General features: G+C 37.7%; 1 protein-coding gene across 1 annotated transcript; it reads right to left on the bottom strand.

Moving 5' to 3' along the window:
- Xkr9 (XK related 9) lies at positions 1 to 26,361 on the bottom strand. The gene is made up of 4 exons (XM_052717962.1): positions 26,258 to 26,361; positions 20,174 to 20,787; positions 5,127 to 5,347; positions 1 to 1,011 (listed from the first exon to the last, which is right to left on the bottom strand). Exons 2-4 carry the CDS (start codon positions 20,443 to 20,445, stop codon positions 383 to 385), a joined length of 1,122 nt encoding a protein of 373 aa, XP_052573922.1. The 5' UTR covers positions 20,446 to 20,787; positions 26,258 to 26,361; the 3' UTR covers positions 1 to 382.
- Positions 26,362 to 26,645: the final 284 nt, after the last annotated feature.

Genomic DNA, 26,645 nt, shown 5'->3' with positions numbered 1-26,645 from the left:
ACTAAACTAAACTAAGATATGAAAGTAGGGAAGCTAGTTGGGAAGAGGGGGGTCATCAGGACAGAGAGGGATCGGGGTGAACATGACTGAAGTGCATTATGTGATTTATGAAAAACGCCATAATGACACCCATTGTTATATATAACTATTTATATACTAATAAAAATGCGTCTATAAAGCTAATAATCGGTAAACAATGAATTTTCACAACAGCATAAAAAGAAATTATTTTAAATAATAAAACACTATTATGCTCTCATTTACCATGAACCATAACTCATGTCAAGTCAAAGGTGACAAAAATAAGAAACAACACATGCGTATACCATTTTCTTTACTGGGTTACAGAACAGAAATAAAACATTTCTCACAAATTCATAACTTAGTGCATTAGAAAATATCTCATTCTACAATCCCTCTGTGCCGAGTTTCTATCAGTTTCATCGTACTGTGTTTCTGCATTTCTGTTTGGGTGAAAAATTCCATAATAAACAGTAAGAAAAATAATCCCCAGGAGAAGAGCGAGAACTATGGTAGCACTAATAGGAATAAAATAGTCTGAATTAAAAATAGAGAGAGGAAAAGCCCAGAACACAGTCAAGATTCCCAGGGTGCCTAGCACCCTTACAATATAATAGCAAGACATTGGACATTTGGTATTCTGTCCCTTGATATTAAAAAACGTAAACACAAGGATGAATCCAACAACAATCCTATATAAGAATTCCATACTTAGAGAATTACAAAACTGTGTTTGCTGTATAAATGCCCAAATGAAACCCATGATCCAAAGAAATAACAACAGAAACAAAGCAACCTTCACGTCCATGAACAGCAGAAGCACAACACTCAGTGCCCATGATAACAAGGTAAACAACTTATAAAAGAGATATGTGAGTTTAGGGCAGAGTCCACCAAGCAGATTTTTATCAGGCAATGATTTTCTTAAAGCTACTTGATAATCAACTGTCGACCAAGAAATAGCACAGCAGGAAATCATGATGACCGCATCTACAAAACAAAAGAGAAAAGACATATTGGTTTAGGAATGGTAACACTAATATTTGTAAAAATAGTAATAGAAGCTGGGCAGTGGTGGTACATGCCTTTAATCCCAGCACTCGGAGGCAGAGCCAGGCGGATCTCTGTGAGTTTGAGGCCAGCCTGGTCTACCGAGCGAGATCCAGGATAGGCACCAAAACTACACAGAGAAACCCTGTCTCAAAAAACAAAACAAAACAAAAAAAGAATAGTAATAGTAATAGCAATAGTAAATTAGCATGTGCCATGCATGCTTTAGCAGTGTAGACATACACCAACACGTCCAGCAGTTTACTATCTAATTCTTTGAGAGTAGATTTTGGTATCTCCACATGGCATTAGGGGAGCCAAGGTTTGAAGAGATTCATTACTTGATTCTTATCGTGCAACTCAAAAGTGGTGGAACTAAGATTTGAAACTAAAGCTGTCTGAAAGTTGGTATGTTAATGAATGATATCATACTGCTTTAGAATAATCTTGAATAGATTCAGTAACAATACTTTGGCTAAACACTCTAAGTCACGTTTTCTACACTATTTGGCTTTGACCTTGTACACATACCTAATTCACTAAGAGGTAGCTTAATGTGGGATGAGACAGTTAAACAGAAAATTTGACATGAGTATACATCATTAACAAAATCATTTTTCATAACCTACAGACCCTTAGTCATGTGAACAAATATACTCTGAAATTCACAAAGTTTTACAAGTTTGACATCTTTACCTGTTTTCTCCCAGCAAACAGTCAAAGAAGTTCCTTGCTGTTCTGGAAAAACAAGTCATTTCTAACCTCACTGTCAAAGCAGAGGATGTTCTCAAAGGTGAAGCAAATAGATGAGAAAATCAGAACGAAGCAGTCACAGGGGAAAACAGAGTGTGAGTGGCACTGAGCCGCATCCATGGTCTACACGTGCCTAGTCAGCTCTCGGTGATGTGTTTCTTGCCAGGGCCTTATAAACACCTTTCTCCTCTGGATTTTGGCACAAAACACGATGGAGCTGGACTTACTTTCTCCTCTTGTTTAATTGAAATATCACTTTCCCCTAAATTGCCCAGTGACTTTTTAATTTTTTCAAATCTTATGTCTACAGGTGTTTTGCCTGCATGTGCCTGATGACCATGGAGGCCAGAAGAGGGCACTGGATCTCCCGGAACTAGAGTTAGAGACAGTCGTGAGTCATCATACAGCTTCTGGAACCTGGACTTGGTCCTGTGCTGTGGAAAACCTTTTCGATTTTGTGTAGCTCCGTCTGTTGGTTCTGGAGGCTAGCTCTTGTGCTGCTAGAGTTCTGTTCAGAAAGTCCTCGCCCACACCATTCCCTGTTTTCCTCCAGTAGTTTCAATGTTTGGGGTTTTAAATTATGGTCTTTGCTCCACACTGAATTGATTTTTGTACAAGGTAAAAGACATGATCTCACTTCATTCTTCTGTGGGTGACTATGCAATTTTGTCAGCACCATCTCTTATTATTAAAAATGTTACATATTTTTTAATAAAAAAACACATAACTTTCCCCTTCCCCTTCCTCCCTCCAACCTCTCCCATATACCCTGTGCCTTGTTCCCTCTTAAAATCATGGCCTTTTTTTTAAACTGTTACTGTTATACATGTACACACACACACACACACACACACACACACACACACACACACACACACACATACACATGCCTCAATATATAAATTCATTTAGCGTTGCTTGTATGTGCACGAGTTCAGGACTGACCACTTGGTATTAGATAACCAACTGGGAGAGACGATTTCTCAGTCCTGGAATTCCTTAGTTGCCTGGAGCTCTTTGCTATGGATGGGGCCCTGTGAGATTCCCGCTCCATATTAGCATGTCTATTGGTGTTCTACTTCTTCAGGTTTTGTTTAGGCAGCCATATTGTTGAGGTATTGTGGGTGAAACCTCCCTGTCATTTCTAGGAAATACATCTCACAGCAGACTCCCTGGATCTCTGGTTCTTATAAGAATCTGCCTGCTCTTCTGCAATGTTCCCTGAGCCTTAGGTGTGGGAGTTGTGTTGGAGACGCATCAGCTGGGGCTGGGTGTCTCACAATTGTTCTAGAACAAGGTTGCGACTCTCTGTAACAGTATCTACTGCAAAGAAAAGGTTCTTTGATGAGGGGTGAGAGCTCCATTTATCTGTGGGTACAAGGACAAATATTGCAAATACTGTTAGGAATTATAATGGCTTAGTAAGATGGCAGTAGTAAGCTCTCCTCTACGGTCCTTGACCTCACTAGTCCTGGGTAGTTGGCTAGGTAGAACACGCATGATTTTCCTCCTGTTGAGCTGGCCTTAAGTCCAATTAGAGAGCTGTTGGTTACTGCCAAGATAATCATTATTGCACTCTTAGGATTATCATGCCATCCTAGTTGTGATTCATAGGTATTACAGCTGGGTAGGAATACTGGTTGCTTCCCTCCCTTGGAAACTTGCATAACAAGTTCCAGTACTATGAAAGCTAGTTCTCAGGTGGCGGCACCAAAACTACACAGAGAAACCTTGTCTCAAAAAAAAAAACCAATATATATATATAGATGGAAATCCTTATACACAAGTTTAATTAAATTTGATCTCATAAATGCTTTCTTATGTCATTAAAATTCTTTGAAAAGACTCTTCTAAAAGCTATATATTTTATTCTAAATGTCTATAGAAATTTATTTATCAAGTTCTCTATTGCTAGATAACTGCTTGCTTGCTCTCTGTCTCTTTTTTTGTTTTCTTTTTTCTTTTTTTTTTTTTTTTTTGAGACAGGTCTGTCCTAGAACTTACTCTGTAGACCAGGCTGGCCTTGAACACACAGAAATCTGCCTGCTTCTGCCTCCCAAGTGCTGAGATTAAGGTGTGCATCACCACTGCCCAGCTACTATTTTAAATTAACTCTTCAAATTCTTCCCTTAAGAAGAAAAAGCAATAAAGACGTGGACACATGCATCCATCCCTACCCAGAAGCTATCTCAAATTGACAACCCCTTGCAAATGAAAATTTAGTTTTCTCCAAGGGAGTCTCACTGAAGAAATAAACTACTCTTAAGTGTAGGCTGCATGCCCAACAGTAGGGGACCAACAGAAAATGAGCTCAAAGGCATCTTTAGAGGTTCCTTGTCTCATAATGTCATACCAAGGCTTTTTCTTTCTTTTTTTAATTTTTAACTTTTCATCTATCTATTTTCTATCTATCTATCTATCTATCTACTACCCTACAGGTCCTTCGCACATATATTATGGCTTCTGATTTTGTGTTTTTATGGTATTACTGAGTGTGTAAACTAGTGGGTCTCTGGGTCTATATCTGCTTCTTGGGCTCTTTTCTTTCTGCTTACTTTTGTCCTATTCTGATTTGTTTGGTTTTTTATCTTATTATATTTTATTATTATCCCTTAGATGCTTGTTTGATTTCTAGGGAAAGACAGAAAGAGAGTGGGTCTAGATGGGAGGGGTAAACTGGGAGTGGTAGAGGGAGGGGAAACTGTATTCAGGATATAGCATATGAAAAAAATTATTTTAAATTTAAAAAAAAAGATGAAAAGAAAAAGCAATAAAGATAAGGGCAGAATCCTATCATAAAGTTGCAAAAATTTGCGTGTCACATCATTTTATAGTCAGATATTTTTAAACAACCTAAATTAACATAAAGAACTGAGTGGCTGGTAAATTATGGTTTATCTGTCATTTGTAGCATGATGCATGTGACAAGAATGAGGGAACCTTCCCTGTACTAATTTGAACAGCTCTGAGGATGTATAGTTGAATACAAAACAAAAAGCCAATTGCTATATTCTTTGTCTTACAGGGAAAAAAAATAAAAGAAAACATAGCATGCACTTTTGCCAGGTTCTCTGAAGGATTGTCTCGCAACCAACAGCAGTAGTTTCCCTTCTAGGCAGACAAGAGAAGGAACATAAAGAACAGAAATAGAGATTATATTTTTACATATTTCTTAATATTTGAAACATGTTGCTAAATTTCATTTTAAAAAGTCATTTTTAGGATTAAAACATTCTAGAACAGTCCTGAGATTTATACAACTACGATAAGGTCTCTAGCCGGGGGTATCATGGAAGACTTACACTGACTTAAGTTTGCCTGGCCACGCTCCAGAAAGGCGTAGAGCTGAAGAATGAGCTGTGGGCAGCCTTCCAGGTAGGTCTCAAAGAGTCTGAGCATGCTCAAGTCGGTGGCTGCGTCTATAGCCTCTTTGTGAGGATCCGTTTGTCCCTCCATAAAACTCCTCGTTCTGCTGCTGTGTTTGAAACCCACATGGTAACCCTTTCTCAAGGCAAACCAATACCTACAAAGTAAACACAAGCATTTCTCCTCAGTCACATACTTTTAGATATTACATTCATTTTAAATAACATATAAAAGATAGAATTATGCATATGTATGAGATACAGATGTTTCAAAACAGATACATGTTTACTGTTTAAATCAAGTTAAACATGTCTATCACTTCAAATATTTATTACTTCTTTATAGTGAAAAATACACAAAAATCCTTCTAGCTTTTTGAAATATACATACAATGTCATTATCTATAGGCATCCTACCATGCAACAGATCTTCCTTCTTATCTTTTACTATTATTTAGCACCTATTGATCAACTCTCTGCACTTACATTTTTTTATGATGTGTATATTTATGTACATATTGAAGCAATATATAAGTACATAATTTTCCACAAATAATCCATTCACAGGCTTCACTGAAATTCGGACCTCATGAAATTTTAACACCTGAGTGATGTGTGTATTAAGCACAGATGATCATACCTCAATTTTTACAATAATCATGAGATAGTTAGGAGCTCTTCTAATTTTTCAGTTGAGAAAGCTAAGGCTGTAAAGGGTAAAATGATTACTGATATTTATACAAAAATAATGGGATGACCACAAGTCCAAATCCAGATTCTGTGATCCTTAACTACTGCATTCCAAAGGACAAGCTATAATTTAGTGTTGTGGTGCTTTGAATGTAATTGGCCCCCATAATCTCATAGGAAGTGGCAATATTAGGAGGTGTGGCTTTGTTGGAATGAGTATGGCCTTGTTGGAGGAAGTGTGTCACTGTGGGGGCAGATTTGAGGTTTCCTATGTTCAGGATACCACCCAGTGTCTCAGTTGACTTCCTGTTGCCTGCCAGATAGAGAACTCTCAGCTACTACAGCACCATGTCTGCCTGTGTGCCACCATGCTCCCCACCATGATGACAATGGACTGAACCTCTGAAACTGTAAGTGAGCCACCCCAATTAAATGTTTTCTTTATAAGAGTTGCAGGGTCATAATGTCTCTTCACAACAATAAAAACCCTAATTAAGACAAGTATTTATCAATTTATCTTAACTACAACACAAAACACTTCCCTACAGAATGTGAAGGCCAAAGAGGAGATTGAATCTTTTGCATTTAGTTTAGTAAATCATTAATGCCAACAAGGGGTCTATGAGCATTTTTATAGTAGAAATACAAAAGAAAAACAAAATAACAAAACCCTTCAAGTACTCTTAAAGTACCCCTGCTCAGGCCCTTATCCTGAAAGAACTCTTAAACAAATACTAACTACCAACCTACAGATAAAATTAATAATAATAAAAAAGTATTTAGAAGCAATCTAAGACTAGGATAAAGGCAACCAAGACACTATTTCAAAACTTATCAGAATTCCTTATCCACAGTCAGTTTCTTCACACATATAATAAAAGACAGAAAGACAGATAGACAGAGATAGAGATATATAGATATAGATAAATACATAGAGATATGGATATAGATTTAGATATAGATGATCTATATATAGATATATTCACCATGCTGTTTAAACTAAAACCATGGAAAATTTGCAGACCCTGTAAAGTTCTTTCCAAATTTCCTAGATTCTAATGTCAAATATATCCAGACTCTAAACACTTCATACCACTTATGATATGACTCCATCCCCAAGTTAATCAGACAACCCCTGACCCGAATTATCTCATTAGCTCCATAATAGTTCTTCCTGATTCTACTCTTTTTTCTTTTTCTTTCTTTTTTTTTTTCCAGGACAGGATTTCTCTGTGTTGTTTTGGTGCCTGTCCTGGATCTCGCTCTGTAGACCAGGCTGGCCTCGAACTCACAGAAATCTGCACAGCTCTTCCTCCCAAGTGCTGGGATTAAAGGCGTGCACACCACCACAGGGCTCTGATTCTATTCTTTGGGGGAGGGTTGCCACAGCATATAAGTGGAGTTCAGAGAACAGCTTTGGGGAGTGGGTTATCTATCTCCTTCCACCAAATGTGTGCCGAGGCTCAATCTCAAGTTGTCCTGCTTGGCAGCAAGCACCTTTACCTTCTGAGCCATCTTGTAACCCTGGTTCTATTCTTGTTCCTCATCTAATCTATTCTCTTCACAACATCTAGATTGAACCCTATAAATATAATTCATATGTCACTCCTCTAGCAAAATGTTCCAGTGATTTCCATCAGATTTACAAGCCCAAATTCTTACCATATCTTCGAAGGTTCTCCATGACCTGCCTCCACACATACTACCATCACTGTCTTTCTATTTTTCTCCCCAACTCGTGTGCCTCCTTGCTACTTTTCACAAATTAAAGGCCTCTGTCTTCACTACTAAATATACCTAGAACTTTTCTAAACCCAATATGTTTTCATAGTTGGCTCCTTAACTTTACTTAAGTTTCTACTTGGTTGTCACGTCTATGAATTATATTCAGTATGGGCTAGATGCCAGGGTAAAGAAAAATGTCAGCAACAATGACAACTGCATGGTCTCTGTCCTCAATGATCTTACAATTCAATAGGCATATCAAGTACATAAACTACTAGCTGGAATATAAGGCAGAAGAAATAAATAATCATTAGAAGTATAAATACCACACTGTGAAAGTACAGCATAGAAGAAAAATTAACATTGCCTGGGCCTAATTTATAATAGAAAGCTTCACTTGAGTCTGTTCTGGGTATCTAGCACAACAGGAAATACCTGGTTCCTATTTCTGAAGTGGTTTATAAACCAGTAGGTTAAATACTATTTAAAAACATGAAAATTGCGTAAGTATTATCAATTACACATAGAAAGCCTAATTAGCACAGGCAGCAAAAATTGGTAGAGGAAGAAAATGTCAGTGTTAAGAGTAGAAACTCAGCCAAATGTGGTAGCATGTACATGTAGACATGGTATATGTATACACATACAGGAGGATCACTTGAGCCCAGGGTGACAGTGAGACCACGTCTGTATCTATAGATAGATAGATGATAGATAGATAGACAGACAGACAGATAGATAGATAATAAACAGACAGATGTTTTCATGGTTAGTTCTAACTGTCTGTTTGACAGAATCTAGACTCACCTGGGAGAGGGGCATCCAGGTGTGCCTGCGGGGGATTATCTTGATTTGGTTAATTGGTGTAGAAAGATCCATCTTACCTGTGGCCAGGGCTATTTCCCGAGCAAGGGATGCTGGCCTCTATAAAATGAAGAGCTAACACTAGCATGCATGCACTTCCTGTCCCTTGCTTTGAATACAATGTGACCAGCTAGTTGAGATTCCAACTTCCTTGACTTCCCCACAATGGTAGATTACACCTTGAATTGTGGGCCAAAATAAACCCTGTCTCTCTTAAGTTGATTTAGTTGGAGTAGGGAAAACTGAGAGAGCAAAAACTCTAACAACATCAAAACGGCTTGATCCAAATCCAGATTCGGCCCGTCTCTAACCTCTCTGTGCTCAGTTTCCAAAACTGAAAACTGGAGTTCTTCATCTTCCTTCTGCTCAGTGAGCTGAGCTCCACATGAACTACCATATGAAAGATGCCCACCTGGACCATGTCAAGTGCTGTGTAAGCCCCTGGGAAACAAGGTGGACAAGCTATTTACACTTCCAGGGACAAGAGGAGGAGTTGTGCTTAATAGTGTAATGAGTCATGGAAATTTTATATAAATCTTTGTTTGAGGTTAATTTCATAGAAAATGAAGATTTGAGTATAATTTCCTGATTGGTAGAACACTGTTTCAGTTTATGGAACAAATAGTCAATAAGCCCAAGAGAAAGAGAGTGCTTTCTTGGCATAATTTATCCCCATATATTCTTTCATTCGAGAAAAAAATAATAATAATCAGGTCTTATTTCCCAGTAATGAATTAGTGTTACTAAACTTTCATAGTGACAATACATGACTTCTGGGAAACACACACATACCAGCAAGAAAGAGAAAAAAGAAAAACAACCCAAATCAGGAAGGAACCAAAGGGGGTTGTGTGAACTGCACTGCATGGTTACTTGGATTTTCCTCTGAATGCACCTGCAGTCCAAATGACATGAAGTAGATACAGCTCAAGACTGGTCAAAATATCCCGATGAGAAGCCTGGGTGAAGCCTACAGAGACTTAGAATTTCAGGGTGTCCCAGAGAAGAGGAAGCCAGGGGAAAAGAACCCCAAATGTACCTGTTCCTCTGCACACATGGGGAGACTCACTCTCCTCACGCCTGTGTCTGTGTCTGCACACATGGGGAGACTCACTCTCCTCACACCTGTGTCTGTGTGTGCACACATGAGGAGACTCACTCTCCTCACACCTGTGTCTGTGTCTGCACACATGAGGAGACTCACTCTCCTCACACCTGTGTCTGTGTGTGCACACATGGGGAGACTCACTCTCCTCACACCTGTGTCTGTGTGTGCACACATGGGGAGACTCACTCTCCTCACGCCTGTGTCTGTGTGTGCACACATGGGGAGACTCACTCTCCTCACACCTGTGTCTGTGTCTGCACACATGAGGAGACTCACTCTCCTCACACCTGTGTCTGTGTGTGCACACATGGGGAGACTCACTCTCCTCACACCTGTGTCTGTGTCCGCACACATGGGGAAACTCACTCTCCTCATGCCTGTGTCTGTGTGTGCACACATGGGGTTAGACTTTAAGAAACAAGAGAAAACAAGTGAAGGGAACCCCTAGAGATTTCACCAGCTAGCTACATCAGGGAAGAGCTTAGAATTTGACTCTCACCAAATTAGAAGTGACAGGCAAATATCTCAGCAACTCCCCAAGTCCCAGAAAATGTCAAATGTAGAAGCATAAAGTATATCTCAAAACTAAGAGATTTTACCATAGGGGAACAGCAAGAGACTTGCCCAATCTAATCCTCAACCAAGCTCGTATAAAGGGAATTTTCCTGTAATTTGGCTGTTGCTTTGAAAGAAACTAATGTCTTCACAAAGTATCGGTCACCTTGTAACAGTCACAGCACAATGAAAACATTCCTTGACATACAGTCAACAAGGAAATGTCACTCAAATCAAAGCGGGAAAGCAGTTCCAGAAACATCAGTGAAGAAAAAATGCAGCCACACATGACACTCATGTTGAGATCAGCAAACAAAAACTAAAGTAAGCCTGAGAACTATGATGATATTATGGGTGAAAGGTTGGAAATGTAAAGAAAAGACATGTAAAACAGAATAAAGTATTTAATTGAACTCTTATACAAGTAAAATACACAAAATCAAGATTAACTGGATGTAATTAACAGCTAATTTAGCCAAAACCAAACAGATCATTGAACTAAAGATGGGTGTTATAGCTTGAATATCTATGTTTCCCAAAATTCATATATTGAAAACTAATTTCCATGTGATGTATGGTGGGAGGGATGTTCAGAGATAATTCAATGATGGGATTAGTGCCCTATAAATAAGACCCCAAAGAGTGTCTTACCCTCTCATCAACTAACTAGATAACTAGAAGGCAACTCCTAAGAATGATAAAGCAGGATCTATATGGTAGTTTGAATAAGAATGGCCCCCATAGATTCATATCTTTAAACAGTTAGGGAGTGGCACTATTTGAAAGGGTTAGGAGGTGTGACCTTGTTGGAGGAAGTGTGTAACTGGGGGTGGGCTCGGAAGTTTCAAAACCCCAGGCGGGCCCAGTGGCTCTGTTCCTGCTGCCTGTGGATCCAGATGTAGAACTCTCAGCTCCCTCTCTAACACCATGTTGGCCTGTGTGCCACCATGCTTCCTGCCATGATGATAAAGGACCAAACCTCTGAACTATAAGCCAGCCCTAGATAAGACTTTCCTTTATAAAAATTGCTGTGGTCATGGTGTCTCTTCATAGCATTAGAACAGTGACCAAGACAACCTTACTAGACCTTAACCTGCCAGGACCCTTAGACTTAGAATCCACAGCCTCAGCCAGGCGGTGGTGGCACACGCCTTTAATCCCAGCACTCGGGAGGCATAGGCAGGCAGATCTCTGTGAGTTCAAGACCAGCCTGGTCTACAAAGCGAGTTCCAAGAAAGGCGCAAAACTACACAGAGAAACCCTGTCTCGAAAAACCAAAAAAAAAAAAAAGAAAAGAAAAGAATCCACAGCCTCTACAACTATAAGATATGAATTGCTTTCATTTAAAGGCCGCCTAGTCTGTTACCACAGACCATTTTAAATGTTATAGGAGCCTCACCAGACTAAGCTAATAGCTCAATAGAAACAAAGGAAAGCATGTAGAAAAAGGGGGGGTGAGATGAACTTGAAAACACAGTGTAGAATTTAAATCCCCAAAGAAAAGGAGACTAAACCAGGAAAGTTGATTTGACAAAATATTGGTGAAAATATGTTTCCTCATCATTAAAACAGCAATTTACAGATCCAAGAAATGTAATTAACCCAGACAGAATTAATATAAATAAAGCCACATAGGGCCACATCATTCTTAAATGCTCAGAGTTCAGTATATAGAGAAAAGACATCTTCTACACAGGAAAACAATGAAAATGTTAGCTGATTTCTCAGCACGCACAGACAATTCACAGGCATCTGTAACTCCAGTTCCAGGGGATCCAACACCTTCTTCTGGCCTCTGCAGGCACAGTGTGCATGTAGAACATAAACATAATGTACACAAAAACACCCATACACATGAAATAAAAATAAATAAATCTTTTTAAAAAAAGATGCAAATTTATGTGACTAGCAAAATACTCACACATAAAACAAAAATAGTTTCAAAGGAAATCACACAAGAAAAGTTGGCTATACTGACATCCCAGGCAAAAAATAGACTGGGGGACGATTAAGAAGAATAAGGAGGGAGTGTTAAAATGACATAAGAATCAACTCATGATAGCATAACACAGCCAGTGGTGGGTGGCTCATGCCTTTAATCCCAGCACGTGGGAGGCAGAGGCAGGTGGATCTCTGTGAGTTTGAGGCCAGCCAAGTCTACAGAGTGAGTTCCAGGACAGTCAGAGCTGTTACACAGAGAAACCTTGTCTCAAAAAAAAAAAGTTGGCATGATAGCATAACACTCCTAAATCTGTATACCATAACAAACATACCATATTTAGAAGCAATAGGCAAATATACTTAATAAATAATTCATGGAAACATTCCTTATCATCCACCTACCAGCTCAAACACTATTTGTCCTTATTCTTTAAGGAAATGATCCTACAGTTGAGGAAATCCCAAGTTTTCAATACTGGACAAACCTTGGATTTAAGGAAAGGCTCTGACTTTGGCTTACTTCTTACTCCTTGTCTTAGGAGTCTTCCACTTCCTAGACTAAGGAATTATAAGAATAAAGATTAACAAATGAAGGGGCATTTGTTACCTATCTTTTACTAACAGCCAACATAATTCAGTGGTTTTTCTTTCTCGGCTCCATTTAGTTGTTTTCACAGGAAACACATTGACATAATTTTTTTAAAGCCATATTGTGACTAATCTCCATCCCATTCCTATGATCCTACTTCTTGATCTCCATGACCACAATTCATTATTATTATTTCATGTGAACCTTCTCAACTTTCTTTGTGTGCGTAAAGCAGACATGAACATAGACATCTTTCATGACCTTTGTCATTTTACTCAGCTGTAAAGAATGAAATCGTCCATTTGCAAGAAAATAGATGGAATTGGAGACCATAATGTAAGCAAAAGAAACCAAACTCAAGAAATAAAAGTGTCATACTTTGTCTAATATATCAAATCCTAGATATACATGACATGCAGATAAAGGGGAGCAAGGAGTCAAAGGTGAAAAGGATGGAAAGACAAAAGATGTAAAAGTTGGGGGGAAGACAAATATCACAAGTATTCTCCAATACATGGAAAGTCGAAGCATAAAACTTAAAAGTCATGAAAACAGAAATAAGACTACTTGGGTGGGAGAAGCAGAGGAGGAAGAGGGACAAGAGGGGATAACAGAAGGGAGAATGAATGTGAGCAAAGTACAACGATACACATGTATGAAACGCATTGCATTACATGCTAATGGAAAAGATTAACATAAAAATACACCTCCCAAAGTGTAATCCTTACATCTTATAACCTAGTATAACTATGTAACTCTGGTTTGGTTTTTTTTTTTTTTTTCAGACAGGGTTTCTCTGTGTAGTTTTGGTGCCTGTCCTGGATCTCGCTCTGTAGACCAGGCTGTTCTTGAACTCACAGAGATCCGCCTGGCTCTGCCTCAGAGTGCTGGGATTAAAGGTGTGTGCCACCACCGCCCAGCTAACTATGTAACTCTTATTGGTCATATGTGTGATGCATTAAGGCTTATCACTACAGATCTATTTGCATATCAGCACTAACCTATACTCCATTCCTTTTCATCTAACTGAAAATGTGCACTTCCAGAACTGACTAGAATACTGTCTTTTAGTTCCCCTAAAGCCAAAAAATTTCTCTCTCATTGCACATTTTGTCTCTCTTAAACACAGTGAAATGCCTATTAAATGAAAATACTGTATTAATGAATCTGGAAAATTCCGGCAGTATAGCAATGACTCCCACAAACAGCAATAGCAAAGAGCATGTTACCTTTGTGCTATTTTCAAATAAAGAACCTTTGTACTTGGACTCATCTGACTACTCAGCCACAAAAATGGTCATGTCTGTTTGGATTAAAGGATTACAACATGAGTTACACACTCAGTCCTGTAGCAGCCAGTCTGTGGGAGCCCCTCCTCCCAGCCCAACTTCAGTCAATGCGAACTCCACCTCTTGGTGCTGACTCAGGATGACCATACCCTTTCATCCCAGTCTCTCCAGACTTATCCTGCCTGCCAGAGCCCCTCCTCCTCCTTACCTCTATTCCCTAGGAACCCAATCACTCCCCTCCCCAGCTCTTCCTACAGACCCTCCCATCTCACTTCCTTTCTGTTACCCACCAACTTGCCAAAGCACTCTTTACCTGGAACCAGACAGTTACCACATCTGCTAGGATCCAGAGAAGGCAACAGCAACCAAAGAACAGAACACCTAACCAACAATAACAAGACCAGATATCAACATCAAGAAACACTTCAAACATCGTAACTCAGGATGCCTAGACCTGAATGCAAAAGCACAAATATGAATGGCCCAAACAAGATGTTCCACCAGAAAACAGTAACCTTATTTACAGCAGGCCTGAAGTTCTGTGGAAACACAGAGTTGAATAAAAAATAAAATCACTTCAAAATATGAGAGTAGAATTTAACAAAGAAATAGAATCACTAAAGAAAACCAGACTGAAATAAAACAAGTGAAAATTTTAGGGTTTCAAACAAAAACCCAGAGGTAAGCTTACCAACTGTGGTGAACAGGAATGGCCCCCATAGGCGCATATATTTGAATGTTTGGTCATTAAGGAGTGGCTCTACTTGAGGGAATTAGGAGGTATGGCCTCCTAGTTGGAGGAAGTCCGTCACTGAGTTTCAAAAGCCCAAGCCAGTCCCAATGTTCTTTTTCTCTTCCTCCTGCCTTCGGATCTAGATGTAGAAATCTCAGCTACCATGTCTGCCTGAGTGCTGCCATGCTCCTCACCATGAAGATAATGGATGAAACCACAGAAACTGTAAGCCAGTCCCAATTAAACACTTTCCTTTATAAGAATTGTCAAGGTCATGGTGTCTTCACAGCAATGAAACACTGGCTAAGACACCAACAGAGTACAAAACATGAAGGAGAAAATCTTGGCTGTTGAAGATAAATTAGAGGATATCAAGAGCTCATTCAAAGAAAATGATAAATCTAAGAAAAATGCAGGTTCAACATTCAGGAAATCTAGGACACTATAAAATAAACCAAATCTATGAATAAAAGGGATAGAGTAAGGAGAAGAAACCCAAGTCAAAAGAAAATACTTTTAACAAAATCATAAAAGAAAATTTCTCTGACCTAAAGAAGATACCTAGTATCTTTATATAAGAAGTATATAAAAACACCAAATAAATGGGACCAGAAAAGAAATTTCCCATGACACACAATAATCAAAACACTAAATGGATAGGACAACAACAACAAATAGGGATATTAAAAACTGCTGTTAGGGTCCAAGAATTCACAAAAAAAAAAAAAAAAAAAAAAAAACAGGTTTGAGCAAGCCAAACATTTATTCAGAAAAACTGATAGGGAGGCAGCAGGGGTCAGGCTCCAAACCATGTCCCCAAGGCAAAGGCAGCAGCCAGTTTTAAAGGGAAAAAACACACAAAAAGGCAGTTCCTGAGTCCTGTCCAATCATAATGTAATGTGGAGAAAAGCGGTTGGGGACTTTCCTTAGTGGTACACTTCCAGCCTATTAGGGAGTTATGTGGTTTGGCACCCCAGATTCAGCTCTGGGCCAACCACCCAGAGGAGGATTGACTGTTTGTGTTTGGCCTTATTCTAGACACCTGCACAAGGGGGTTGGGGGTTGTAGCCCAGTCTCATGAACTAGGTACCAGCTTAGAGTAGAACAAACTGGAACAAAATGGAGTTCTTGCTGTTAACTAGATTCTATCATTGCAAGGAAAAAAGAACAAATAACATATAAAGGCAGACCTATTAGAATAATACCCGACTTCTCAATGGAAACTCTAAAAGCCAGAAGGGCCTGTAAAGATGTTGTTCCACAAATTCTGAGAGACCTCAGATGCCAGCTGAGACTACTACACCCAGCAAAATTATCACAACTGACAAAGAAAGAAAAACATTCCACAATGAAACCAAATTTAAGCAGTATCTATCTACCAATGCAGCTCTATAGACAACACTAAAAAGAACCTCAGTCTGAAGAGGATAACAACACCCAAGAAGACAGAATTGATAAATGTCAGGATAGAATAAAAACAGGGAGAAAAAACATACACCATAACAACAAAATAAATACTATTCATTCATAGTACTCAATATTAATGGTCTCAATTCCCCCAAACAAAAGACATGGACTAGCAGATTGGATTATAAAACGGGATTTATCTTTCTGCTGTATACAAGAAATACACCTTAACATCACCTTGGGGGTTAAGGATGGACAAAGATATTCCAAGTAAGTAGACCCAAAAAGCAAGCAGGTGTAGCCATTTTAACAGTCAAAATACACTTCAAACAAAAACTAATCACAGGAGATAGAGAAAGACACTACATACTCATTAACAGAAAAGTCTACCAAAAGGATAATGTGATTATAAACATGTACACAGCAAACATGGGGCACCCAAGTTCATAGAAGAAACACTACTGCAGCTTAAATTACACACAGATCTGGGTATGCTGATAGTGGAAGCCTTCCATATCCCCTCTCGCCAACCAAGAAGTCATCATGACAAAACAGAAAAATGCTAGAGATAACTGACCTCATAAATCAACTTAACAGATATTACAGAACATTTCACCCAAATACAAAAGAATATAACTTCTTTTCAGCACCTCATGGAACTTTCTTCAAAACTGACCATGTAACTTGGGCACAAAGCAAGTCTCAGCAAATATAAGAAACTTGAAATAACACCCTGCATCCTATCTGACCACCACAAATTAAAGCTGGATATCAACAATAGAAAGTATCAAAGAAATGGGTCAAGAGAGAAATGGGGATGAAAACAAACCTTTAAAATGAATTAAAATGAAAATACAGCATACCCAAGCCTATGTGACACAGTGAAGGCAGTTCTAATAAGCAAGTTCATAGCTCTCAGTGTCTATACTAAAAAAAATGAGAGAGATCTCATATTAGTAACTTAGTAACACACCTGGAATATCTAGAACAACAAGAATAAATAACACTTAAAAAGGATAGATGGCATGAACTATTCAAACTCAGGGAAGAAATCAATTAAATTAAAAACAAAATAAATAATAGAAAGAATCAATGAAATGAAGCGTTGGCTCTTTGATAAAATCAATAAAATTGACAAACCCTTAGCCAAATTAACTAAAAGACAAAGAAAGAAGATCCAAATTAATAAAATTAGAGATGAAAATGGGTACATTACAACAGATACAGAAGAAATCCAGAGATTCATTATCGACATATTTTTAAAATCTGTACTCCACCAAACTGGAAAACCAAAAAGAAATTGGTGAATTTCTTGATATATAGCCTAACAAAGTTAAATCAAGATCAAATAAGCAATTTAAACAGACTTGTAACCTCTAGTGGAACAGAAGCAGTAATTAAAAATCTCACAACTCTAAAAGGCCTGAGGCCAGATTGATTCAGTGCAGAATTCTACCAGACCTTCAAAGAATCATTAACTCCAACACTCTTCCATTTACTCTACAAAGAAGAAACTGAAGGAATATTGCCTAATTCTTTCTATGAGGCCACTATTACTCTGATACAACAAAACACTCAAAGACACAACCAAAAAATTATAGACCAATATCCCTTGTGGCATAGATGCAAAAATTGTCAATTAAAAAAAAATCCAAACTGAATCCAAGAACACATCAAAAAGATTATCCACCATAGGCTTCATCCCAGAAATTCAGGGATAGTTTAGCATACCTAAATCAATAAACAATCCACTACATAAACAGACTGCAAGGTAAAAATATATGGTTATATCATTAGATGCAGAAAAGGCCTTTGACAAAAATTCAACATCCCTCCATGACAAAAGTCCTGGAGAGACTAGCGATACAAAGGATATACAAGGAACATAAGAAATATGATTTACAGCAAGCCTACAGGCAACATCAATCTAAACGGAGAAAAACACAAAACATTTCCACTAAAATCAAAATAAGACAAGGTTGTCCACTCTCTCCTTACCTATTCAATATAGTAACTGAAGTCTTAGCTAAAGCAATAAGACAATTGAAGGAGATCAAGGGGGATACAAAATTGGAAAGGAAGAAGTCAAAGTATCTTTATCTGCAAACTATATTATTTTATATATTTTAAAAAAATTAAAAGCTCCACTAGGAAATGTCTACAACTAATAAACACTTTCAGCAAAGTAGCAGGATATAGAGTTAACACAGAGAACTTAGTAGCCTTCCTTTATACAAATGACAATCTGAGAAAGAAATCAAAGAAGCAGTACATTTTATAGCCTCAGAAATATATACATCTTGGGATAACATTAATGAAACAAGTGAAAGACTTGTATAGTCGGGCGGTGGTGGCGCACACCTATAATCCCAGCACTCGGGAGGCAGACGCAGGCAGATCTCTGTGAGTTCAAGGCCAGCTTGGTCTACAGATCTAGTCCAGGACAGGCTCCAAAGCTAGGGAAACCCTGTCTCGAACCCCTCCCCCCCAAAAAAAAAGACTTGTATAATAAAAACTTTAGGACATTGAAGAAAGAAATTGAAGATGATATCACAATATAGAAAGATCTTCCACATTCGTGGATTGGTAAGATTAATATTTGTGAAAATGACCATTCTACCAAAATCATTCTACAGATTCAGCACAATCGCCATCACAATTACAGTACAATTCTTCACAAAAATTAAACAATTTTCATCTTTATATAGGAACACACAAATAATAACTAAGACAATTTTGAATAATAAAATAATGTCTGGAGGTATCACAATCCCAGATTTTAAGCTGTACTACAGAGCTATATGTAATAAAATAACATGGTATTGGGATAAAAAGACATGTTGATCAATGGAATCAAACTGAAAACCTAAATATAAGTCCACACACCTATAGACACCATATTTTTTACAAAGAATCCAAAAAGGCACACTGAAGGAAAACAGTGTCTTCAACAAATGGTGCTGGTCAAACTGGATGGGTGCATGCAGAAGAATGCAAATAGATCCATATTCATCACCCTGCACAAAACTCAACTCCAAATGGATCAAGGACCTAAACATAAGCCAGATACACTGGATCTGATAGAATAGAAAATGGAAAACAGGTGTGAACTCATTTGCACAGGGTGGGTGGTCTTTCTGAGCAGGGCACTGGCAGCACAGATATTAAGATCCACAACTAATAAGTGGGACCTCGTGAAGCTAAAAATCTCTGTACGGCAAATATTAGACACATCGTTCAGGCAAAGCGGAAGGCTACAGAAAGGGAAAGAGTCTTTACAAATTATACACCTGATAAAAGGTTAGTATCTAAAATATATAAAGAACTAAAATCTAACCAGCAAGAAAACAACCAAATTTTTAAATGCGGTACAGAATTAAACAGAGTTCTCAAAAGATTAAACACAAATGGCTGAGAAACACTTAAAGACATGTTCAGTGTTCTTTAGTATCAAGTAAACATAAATTAAAAATACTCTGAGATTTCATTTTTCACCAATCAAAATGGCCAATATCAATAAAACAAATGATACTGGCTGGCATCATGCTGGCAAGGGTGTGGGGAAAGGGGAACTCTCAACCATTGCTGATGGGAGTGCAAACTTGTGCATCCACTATGGAAAACAGTGTGTCAGTGCCTCAGGAAGTTGGACATAGATCTACCTAAAGATCCAGCTAGACCATCTCATTCAAACCACTTGCAGAGGGTAATGGGGCAGGGGAATGGGGAGAGTGATGACAGATAAGGCTCTATTAATGAATCCAGAAAAGTCTAAAAGTTCAGCAATGAGTCAGGTGGTGGCACACGCCTTTGATCCCAGCACTCAAGAGGCAGAGGCAGGTGGATCTCTGAGTTTGAGACCAGCCTGGTCTACAGAGAGAGCTCCAGGACAGCCAGGGAAACCCTGTCTGGAAAAACCAAAACAAACAAAAAAAAGAGTTCATCAATGATGTACATAAAAACTGATGGCAGCAAGCATGTGTGATATGTGCCCTACTTGCAAATGGAGAACCTTGTACATTTGACTATGAAAATTTAAAAACGGATAAAATAACAATGCTGGGGATAAACACTTGCACTCACCTTGTAAAAACTCCTCCTTGCAAGCAATGAAGTAGAAGAAAATAATACTCGCTTTCTTGTCCTGCTTTCTTTAAATCATCCTTCAGCCACGAGTAGCTAAAACACTGGACTATGAGTGTTCCACAAAGCACGAAGCTTAATGTTAAAACACCAAACACATATTGTCCATCATGGAAATACCTAACAGATAGGAGGATGTCCGCAACCAAGTCAGTTACATAGATCATAATGCCAAAAACAGACATCGCAAAGTTGCATTTGGTGTATTTCATTATGAATGACTAAGGCTCTTGGTTAGCTTTTTTTTTTTTTCAGATACAAAAATAGGTGGGAGGAAATGCCAGAATGAATAATATTTTATCCTGTGACTTAGCACTGAATATGGAATATGGGGATAGACTTCAGGGACCGAGTGTATATCTAACATTCATGAAGTCCTATATTCAGTCCCAAATACCAAAAATAAATAAATAAATATTATGAATTGGAACACTAAAACAAAAGTAAACAATTTTAACTATCTTTTTAAAAAATCTCTAATCCAGATCCAGTGGTATACGAAGGCCTTGCCGTATCTTCTCTTCTACCGTGATCTTCATTACAGATAATGATGTCTAAAACAAAAGGAAAACATGTTTCTAACTCTTAACAATAAAGCCTGGCCCATGATTTTATGATCCCATGTCGCTAAATGTAGCATGAAATACACTTCTTATATTTAGAAAAGTCAAGTCTCAGGAATATAGTTACTAGTTGATAATGTCATCTCAAACTCAAGTACTTACCATTTAAAACTATGTCTTCTCACAAAAGTATTTATTATAGGACAATTTATATTGGCAAAAAAAATGCAAGCTACCTAAATATTACCTGATTTCAAATCACACGCCTGGCACAAAAACATACATGTATACCAATAGGTCAGACCACAGGAGCCAGAAGTAAGCCCACATAGTCACAGCAGGCAGATCTTTCACAAGTGCCAAAACCACTCAAGAGGGAAAAGACAGCCTTGTCAAGAAATGGTGCTGGAAGATCTAGATATCCACACCTGGAAGAGTGAAATTAGATTCCTGTCTTTCATCTTGTACAAAAAAATCAATTCCAATAGGTCAAAGACCTTAATGTAGGAGTTGACTTTGTAATTAATAGAACTTAGGAGGAAAAAACAAGCCACAGCACAGACAAGGACTTTCTGAAAAGGACTCCAAAGACTCAGGAAATAATAGCAAGAGTTGACTACTAGGACAGAGTGAAACTAAAAAGCGTTTTCACAGAAAAGGAAAAATCTACTAGATTAAAGATACAATCTGAAGAATGGCAGAAAAATCTTTGTCACTTATTAGGGATTAATACCTAGACTCTATTTTAAAACACTAGAAAAATTAAACATTAAAACAACAAATTATCTAGCCAATGGGCAAATGAATTTAACTGACAGTTCTAAAAAAAATGAATAAAACTAGTCAATAAACATATTCACAATGTTCAACATCCATAGCCATTTTGGAAATGTTCATCAAAACTACACTGACAGGGCTAGAGAGAGAACTCAGCCAGTTGGAGCATGCATTACTGCTCCAGCCGAGGTCCTGAGTCTGATTTCCAATACCCACCAGTTTCCAACACCCATATCAGGCAACTAACTACTGCTTTTTAACTTCAGTTCCAGGGGATCTGATGTGTTCTCCTGGGTTCCAGGGCACAAACTCAGATATATGCAAAACACACACACACATACACACACACACACACACACACACACACACACACACACACACACACACACACACATAAATACAAATAAAGAATAAATCTTAAATAAATAACCACATTGAGATTTCACCCCACTCAATCAGAATGTTAAATCATCAAGTATTCAAGCAACAAATAATACTGGTGAGGATGTGGCATGAAAGAAACCTTCATATACTTTTAGGGTAGATATAAATATCTGTAGTTACTATGGAAATCAGAATGGAAATCAGATCCTCTTGTAGATATCAGCATAGATGTCTATCAACAAGTAAATGGATAAAGAAAATGTGGACTAACTATACAATAGAGCATTATTCAGTCATTTGCAAGAAAATGAATAGAGTTGAAAGATTATCGTGTTAAGTAAAAGAAGCCTTGGAAAGGCAAACATTGCATGTTTTCTCTCATATGCAGAATCTAGACTTTTAAAAAGTATTCAAAATTTGGAAAGAGAAAAGGACAGTAGACAGGTGAAGAGGGGAAAGGAAGTAGTTATGGGGAAGTGAATTAGATTGACATGCATGATATACATGCATAAGAGTAACATAAGGGCCGGGTGGTGGTGGTGCACACCTTAATCCCAGCACTCGAGAGGCAGAGGCAAGTGGATCTCTGAGTTCGAGGTCAGCCTGGGCTACAGAATGAAGGGCTATACAGAGAAGCCTTGTCTCAAAAAAACAAAACAGCAACAACAAAAACAGTATTGGAAGGAAAGCCATTTTTTTATAATATAATAAAAATAAGACCATTAAAAAAGTTATCAAAATACACTTAACAACAGTACAATAGCTATGAAAATTCTCAATATGCATTTGAACCAGAAATTCCAAGCAGGGTTCCAGGCAGGGTTACGTTTATAAATAGGCACAGAGAGATGTACTCTTTTATAATAGTAAAAACTGCAAACTACCTAAATGAGAAAAGAAGCCTACTTCAATAAACTGTGATAACATATTAATAGCCAAATGGTGCAGTCTTTAAGAATATTAAATAAGTTCATTTTAGATGATCTCAGAAAATCTCTAAAACATACCCAGTGAACAAAATGGAAGATAAATGGTAATTATAGTTTTTAACTATATAAGGAACAAGAAGGGAAATGAGCATGGGAAGAAAATACAACTTCAGTCATTGATTTTTATGCTTCTGTGTTGTTTGAATTTTGACAATATATACATGTACTTGCATGTTATTTTAAGAGGAAAGCAACAGTAAATAACATGAGTAATTTGAGTTCATAAGAAAATGTTTACCCTACCTCTGAGCTAACACTCACTGAGCACAAGGTGATTGACACTGAGCTAAAAATGGTTCTTTTAACAGATGTAGGAGGTAGATACTATTATGATCCCTACTGTATTAATGTTCTGAATGCAATTTAATAGCAAGACTTATCTGACTCAAGCATTTTTATTTTGTTTTGTTTTTCCTAATTACCAGTAGTTCACCAAACAAAAAACAAACAAACAAATCCAGATATCTGTCTGCTATACTTTGGCTCAGATTTAAGAATATTGTATTCTATGAACTGCAACATTCTTACAATATATATATATATATATATATATATATATATATATATATATATATATAAAGTCTGATGCTCTTACAGTAGCAATGACTTAATTATAGAAAATAAAGATTTTGAACATTTTTCCATCTTCATTCCCCAGCATGTAACTATCATGATTTGTGTCTCTTTGGATTTTGTTGTGTTCTAGTGCTTGATTTAAAAAATTACTCTTAGAGTTTCATTTAAAAAAAATAGATAAGTGACTTTTGACTTGGGACTATGGCAGAAGTACTAAAATGTCACTAAACATATAAGTGACTTTTGACTTGGGACTATGGCAGAAGTACTAAAATGTCACTAAACATATTTCTGCCACTTTGTACTAAGTATCTATGAAAAGTGAGATTCTCAACACTGACAATTATAAAATATTTATCAACTCCAAAACTTGAAGACGCTCTTTATCCTGCAGTGCAAATATTCAGCCAAGAGTGAATTCCACATGTAAAAAGAAACAAGCACATCCATCTTGTCATTATTGAAATTTTCTTTCATCTTTAATAAAGGATAAAATGATATGTCTACTAAAAAATTATAGTAAAACAAATTTTCTCTATAATTTGGTATCAGTAAATGTTTGATCTGATATTGATTTTTGTTTTCCTAGGTGTGTAAAGCTGCATACAAATTTCATGGATCACAAATGGAAAAAGTTAAGCTTTGCTTTATTGAGTTGTCCTGAAGGCTAAAAAAGATAACCCACAGCCGGGTGGTGGTGGTGCACGCCTTTAATCCCAGCACTTGGGAGGCAGAGGCAGGTGGATCTCTTGAGTGCAAGGCCATTCTGGTCTACAGAGTGAGTTCCAGGACAGCCAGGACTACACACAGAAAAACCCTGTCTCAAACAAACAAAAAGATAACCCACACAGCCCATAGAACTCCCTAGAAAAGTACTTGGCACACAGGACTCAAGAAATAGTGGATATTATTTGCTGTATGCCTGATTGTCTGTGGAAGCAGCCAACTTTCCCAACTGACTTAATTTTCTTTAACTGAAAAGGTTCTTTTTCACGGTGTGATCTCAGAGCTTTGAAACACAAAGGAAATATGATGATAAAAACTTTATATGTCACCGGACAGTGGTGGCACACACCTTTAATCCCAGCACTAGGGAGGCAGAGGCAGGCCAATCTCTGTGAGTTCGAGGCCAGCCTGGTCTCCAAAGTGATTTCCAGAAAAGGCACAAAGCTACACAGAGAAATCTTGTCCTGAAAAAAAAAAAAAAAAAAACCCACTTTATACGTCAACTGTGGTTTTATCTGTGGAATGAATGACATTTCAGAAGATTGTTTTTCTTCATCATTCTTTACCATATGCTATAGATTAAACCTTTTCTCCTCAAAATTCACATATCAAATCCCCAATTCCCAAGTATGACCTATTGGGAGATGGGAACTTTTAAGGAGAAAACAGCTTTGGAGGCTGATGAGTATGACTGACCAGTCTTAGAAGGGCTGGTGATGCAGCTCAGTGCAGAGAAAACTTGCCTAGGAGGAGGTCCTGGGTTTGACCCTCCATGCCTCAAAAAGCGGGATAGGAAGAAAAGAAGAGGGGAAAGGGGGACGGGGGAAGAAAAAACAGCAGAGAAAAGGCCATGTGAGGACAGAGGATATAGCAAGGAGACAGCCATCTGCAACTGTAGGAGAGAGACAGCCTCTCCAGAAACCACCCCTGCGGCTCCTTCATCTTGGACTTTGGTCTCTAAAAGTGCAATAAAATTGTAATCAGATGAGTCAGTGGTGTTCTACATGTGAACCTGAACTCTCTATAAAAAGAACTTTTAGTACTCTAAAGGAAAGAATCACAAAAATGTGCGCGCGCATGCTCACACACACACACACACACACACACACACACACACACACACACACAGTATTACTGTTTCATATCATTTCCCACTTGTATGAACTCTGTTTAAAAGTCCACAGGATAATCCTAGAAGGTATTACACTCTACTTATTGAAACCAGAGTAAAAATCTTAAATTCATTCTCCAGACTCTTCCAGCAAAATGATTTATAATCAGATGACTTCAGAATATTAAAAGTTGACCAAAATGCAATAGTTAAGCTGAAACTTCACATAGGATTTTTAATGTAAGTAACTTATTCAGTTATAGACGATTACACCTAAGTAGTCTGGTGCATATTTATCAGTCCATCCCTAAAGAGAGCTCCCTTTACCTGACATGATTAAGTAAAACCCCAACAGCTTTTTGTTAACATTTTTACAAGGTAGAGTCATTTCTAAGAAACAAAACTGTATTATTATCAGAATGTTACTTAATAGATTTATTAACATAGCAATGTCCACATTATTGATTCAGTCAGACAGAACAGGATTCCAACAGGAAGCAAGTCTACACAGCAACCTGGTAAACAACGTAGCCATCATAAAGACATCACACAATTCTCTGAATAACTATAGTTTTATAACTTGCATTACAGATAGCCCATCTTTACCTCCACAGTTGATCAGTGTTCCAATACCACCCGAGTAAAACCACCACCTACAAAATGTGGCTTCTACTTACGGACTTAATGCCCAGCCGTATGGCTAGTTGGCTGCCAGCCAAAATATATAACCTTTGCCCTAGTGCAGGATCACCCTGCCATAAAGCAGTTATTTAAAAAAAAAATTAAAACTAGGAAAGTTTTACTTAAACAACCAAGCTTAATTCATGTAAAACTAGACTTACTTGTGACAAATCTAAAAGCCTTCTTTAATTCAATGTCCCGTCTTCAAAATCCTCACCTTAGAGATTTTATTTCTTGACTGAAGGATCACAAGTGTATAATCCTTTTGGATCGAATACTAAAATGAAACCAAAATCACCTGTTAGTCACATGTAGCATTCTCCAATCTGTTGATAAGAGTCCCTCACTGAGGAGAAATAGCACATTTCCTTCTTTATGTTTAGACTCCAAGCTTTAACATATTTATCAGTTAACAGTTAAGAAAATATCATTTGATACAGGAAATATCCTATTCACAACAGCTTCAAACAATAGATAAATAAAATGCCTAGGAACAAATCTAACCAAGGAACTAAAACTGAATGGACTCTACAATAAAAATCTTTTTTTTTTTTTTTTTTTTTTTTGGTTTTTCAAGACAGGGTTTCTCTGTATAGTTTTGGTGC

The sequence above is a fragment of the Peromyscus californicus genome, unplaced genomic scaffold (genome assembly GCF_007827085.1).
Source record: "Peromyscus californicus insignis strain IS unplaced genomic scaffold, ASM782708v3 Scaffold_5__1_contigs__length_169319896, whole genome shotgun sequence".
NCBI lineage: Eukaryota > Metazoa > Chordata > Mammalia > Rodentia > Cricetidae > Peromyscus > Peromyscus californicus.
The sequence above is the reverse complement of the archived record's forward strand: the minus strand, read 5'-3'. Positions and strand labels throughout refer to the sequence as shown.

Bases quoted from the DNA above. Each gene is read 5' to 3' on its own strand.
- Xkr9 (XM_052717962.1), bottom strand. From the start codon at position 20,445: ATGAAATACACCAAATGCAACTTTGCGATGTCTGTTTTTGGCATTATG. The intron at 5,348-20,173 runs GTGAGTGCAAGT...TTTACTTTGTAG, and splicing joins CAAGGAGGAGTTTTTACAAG to GTATTGGTTTGCCTTGAGAA. The intron at 1,012-5,126 runs GTAAGTCTTCCA...TTTGTTTTGTAG, and splicing joins CCAGGCAAACTTAAGTCAGT to ATGCGGTCATCATGATTTCC.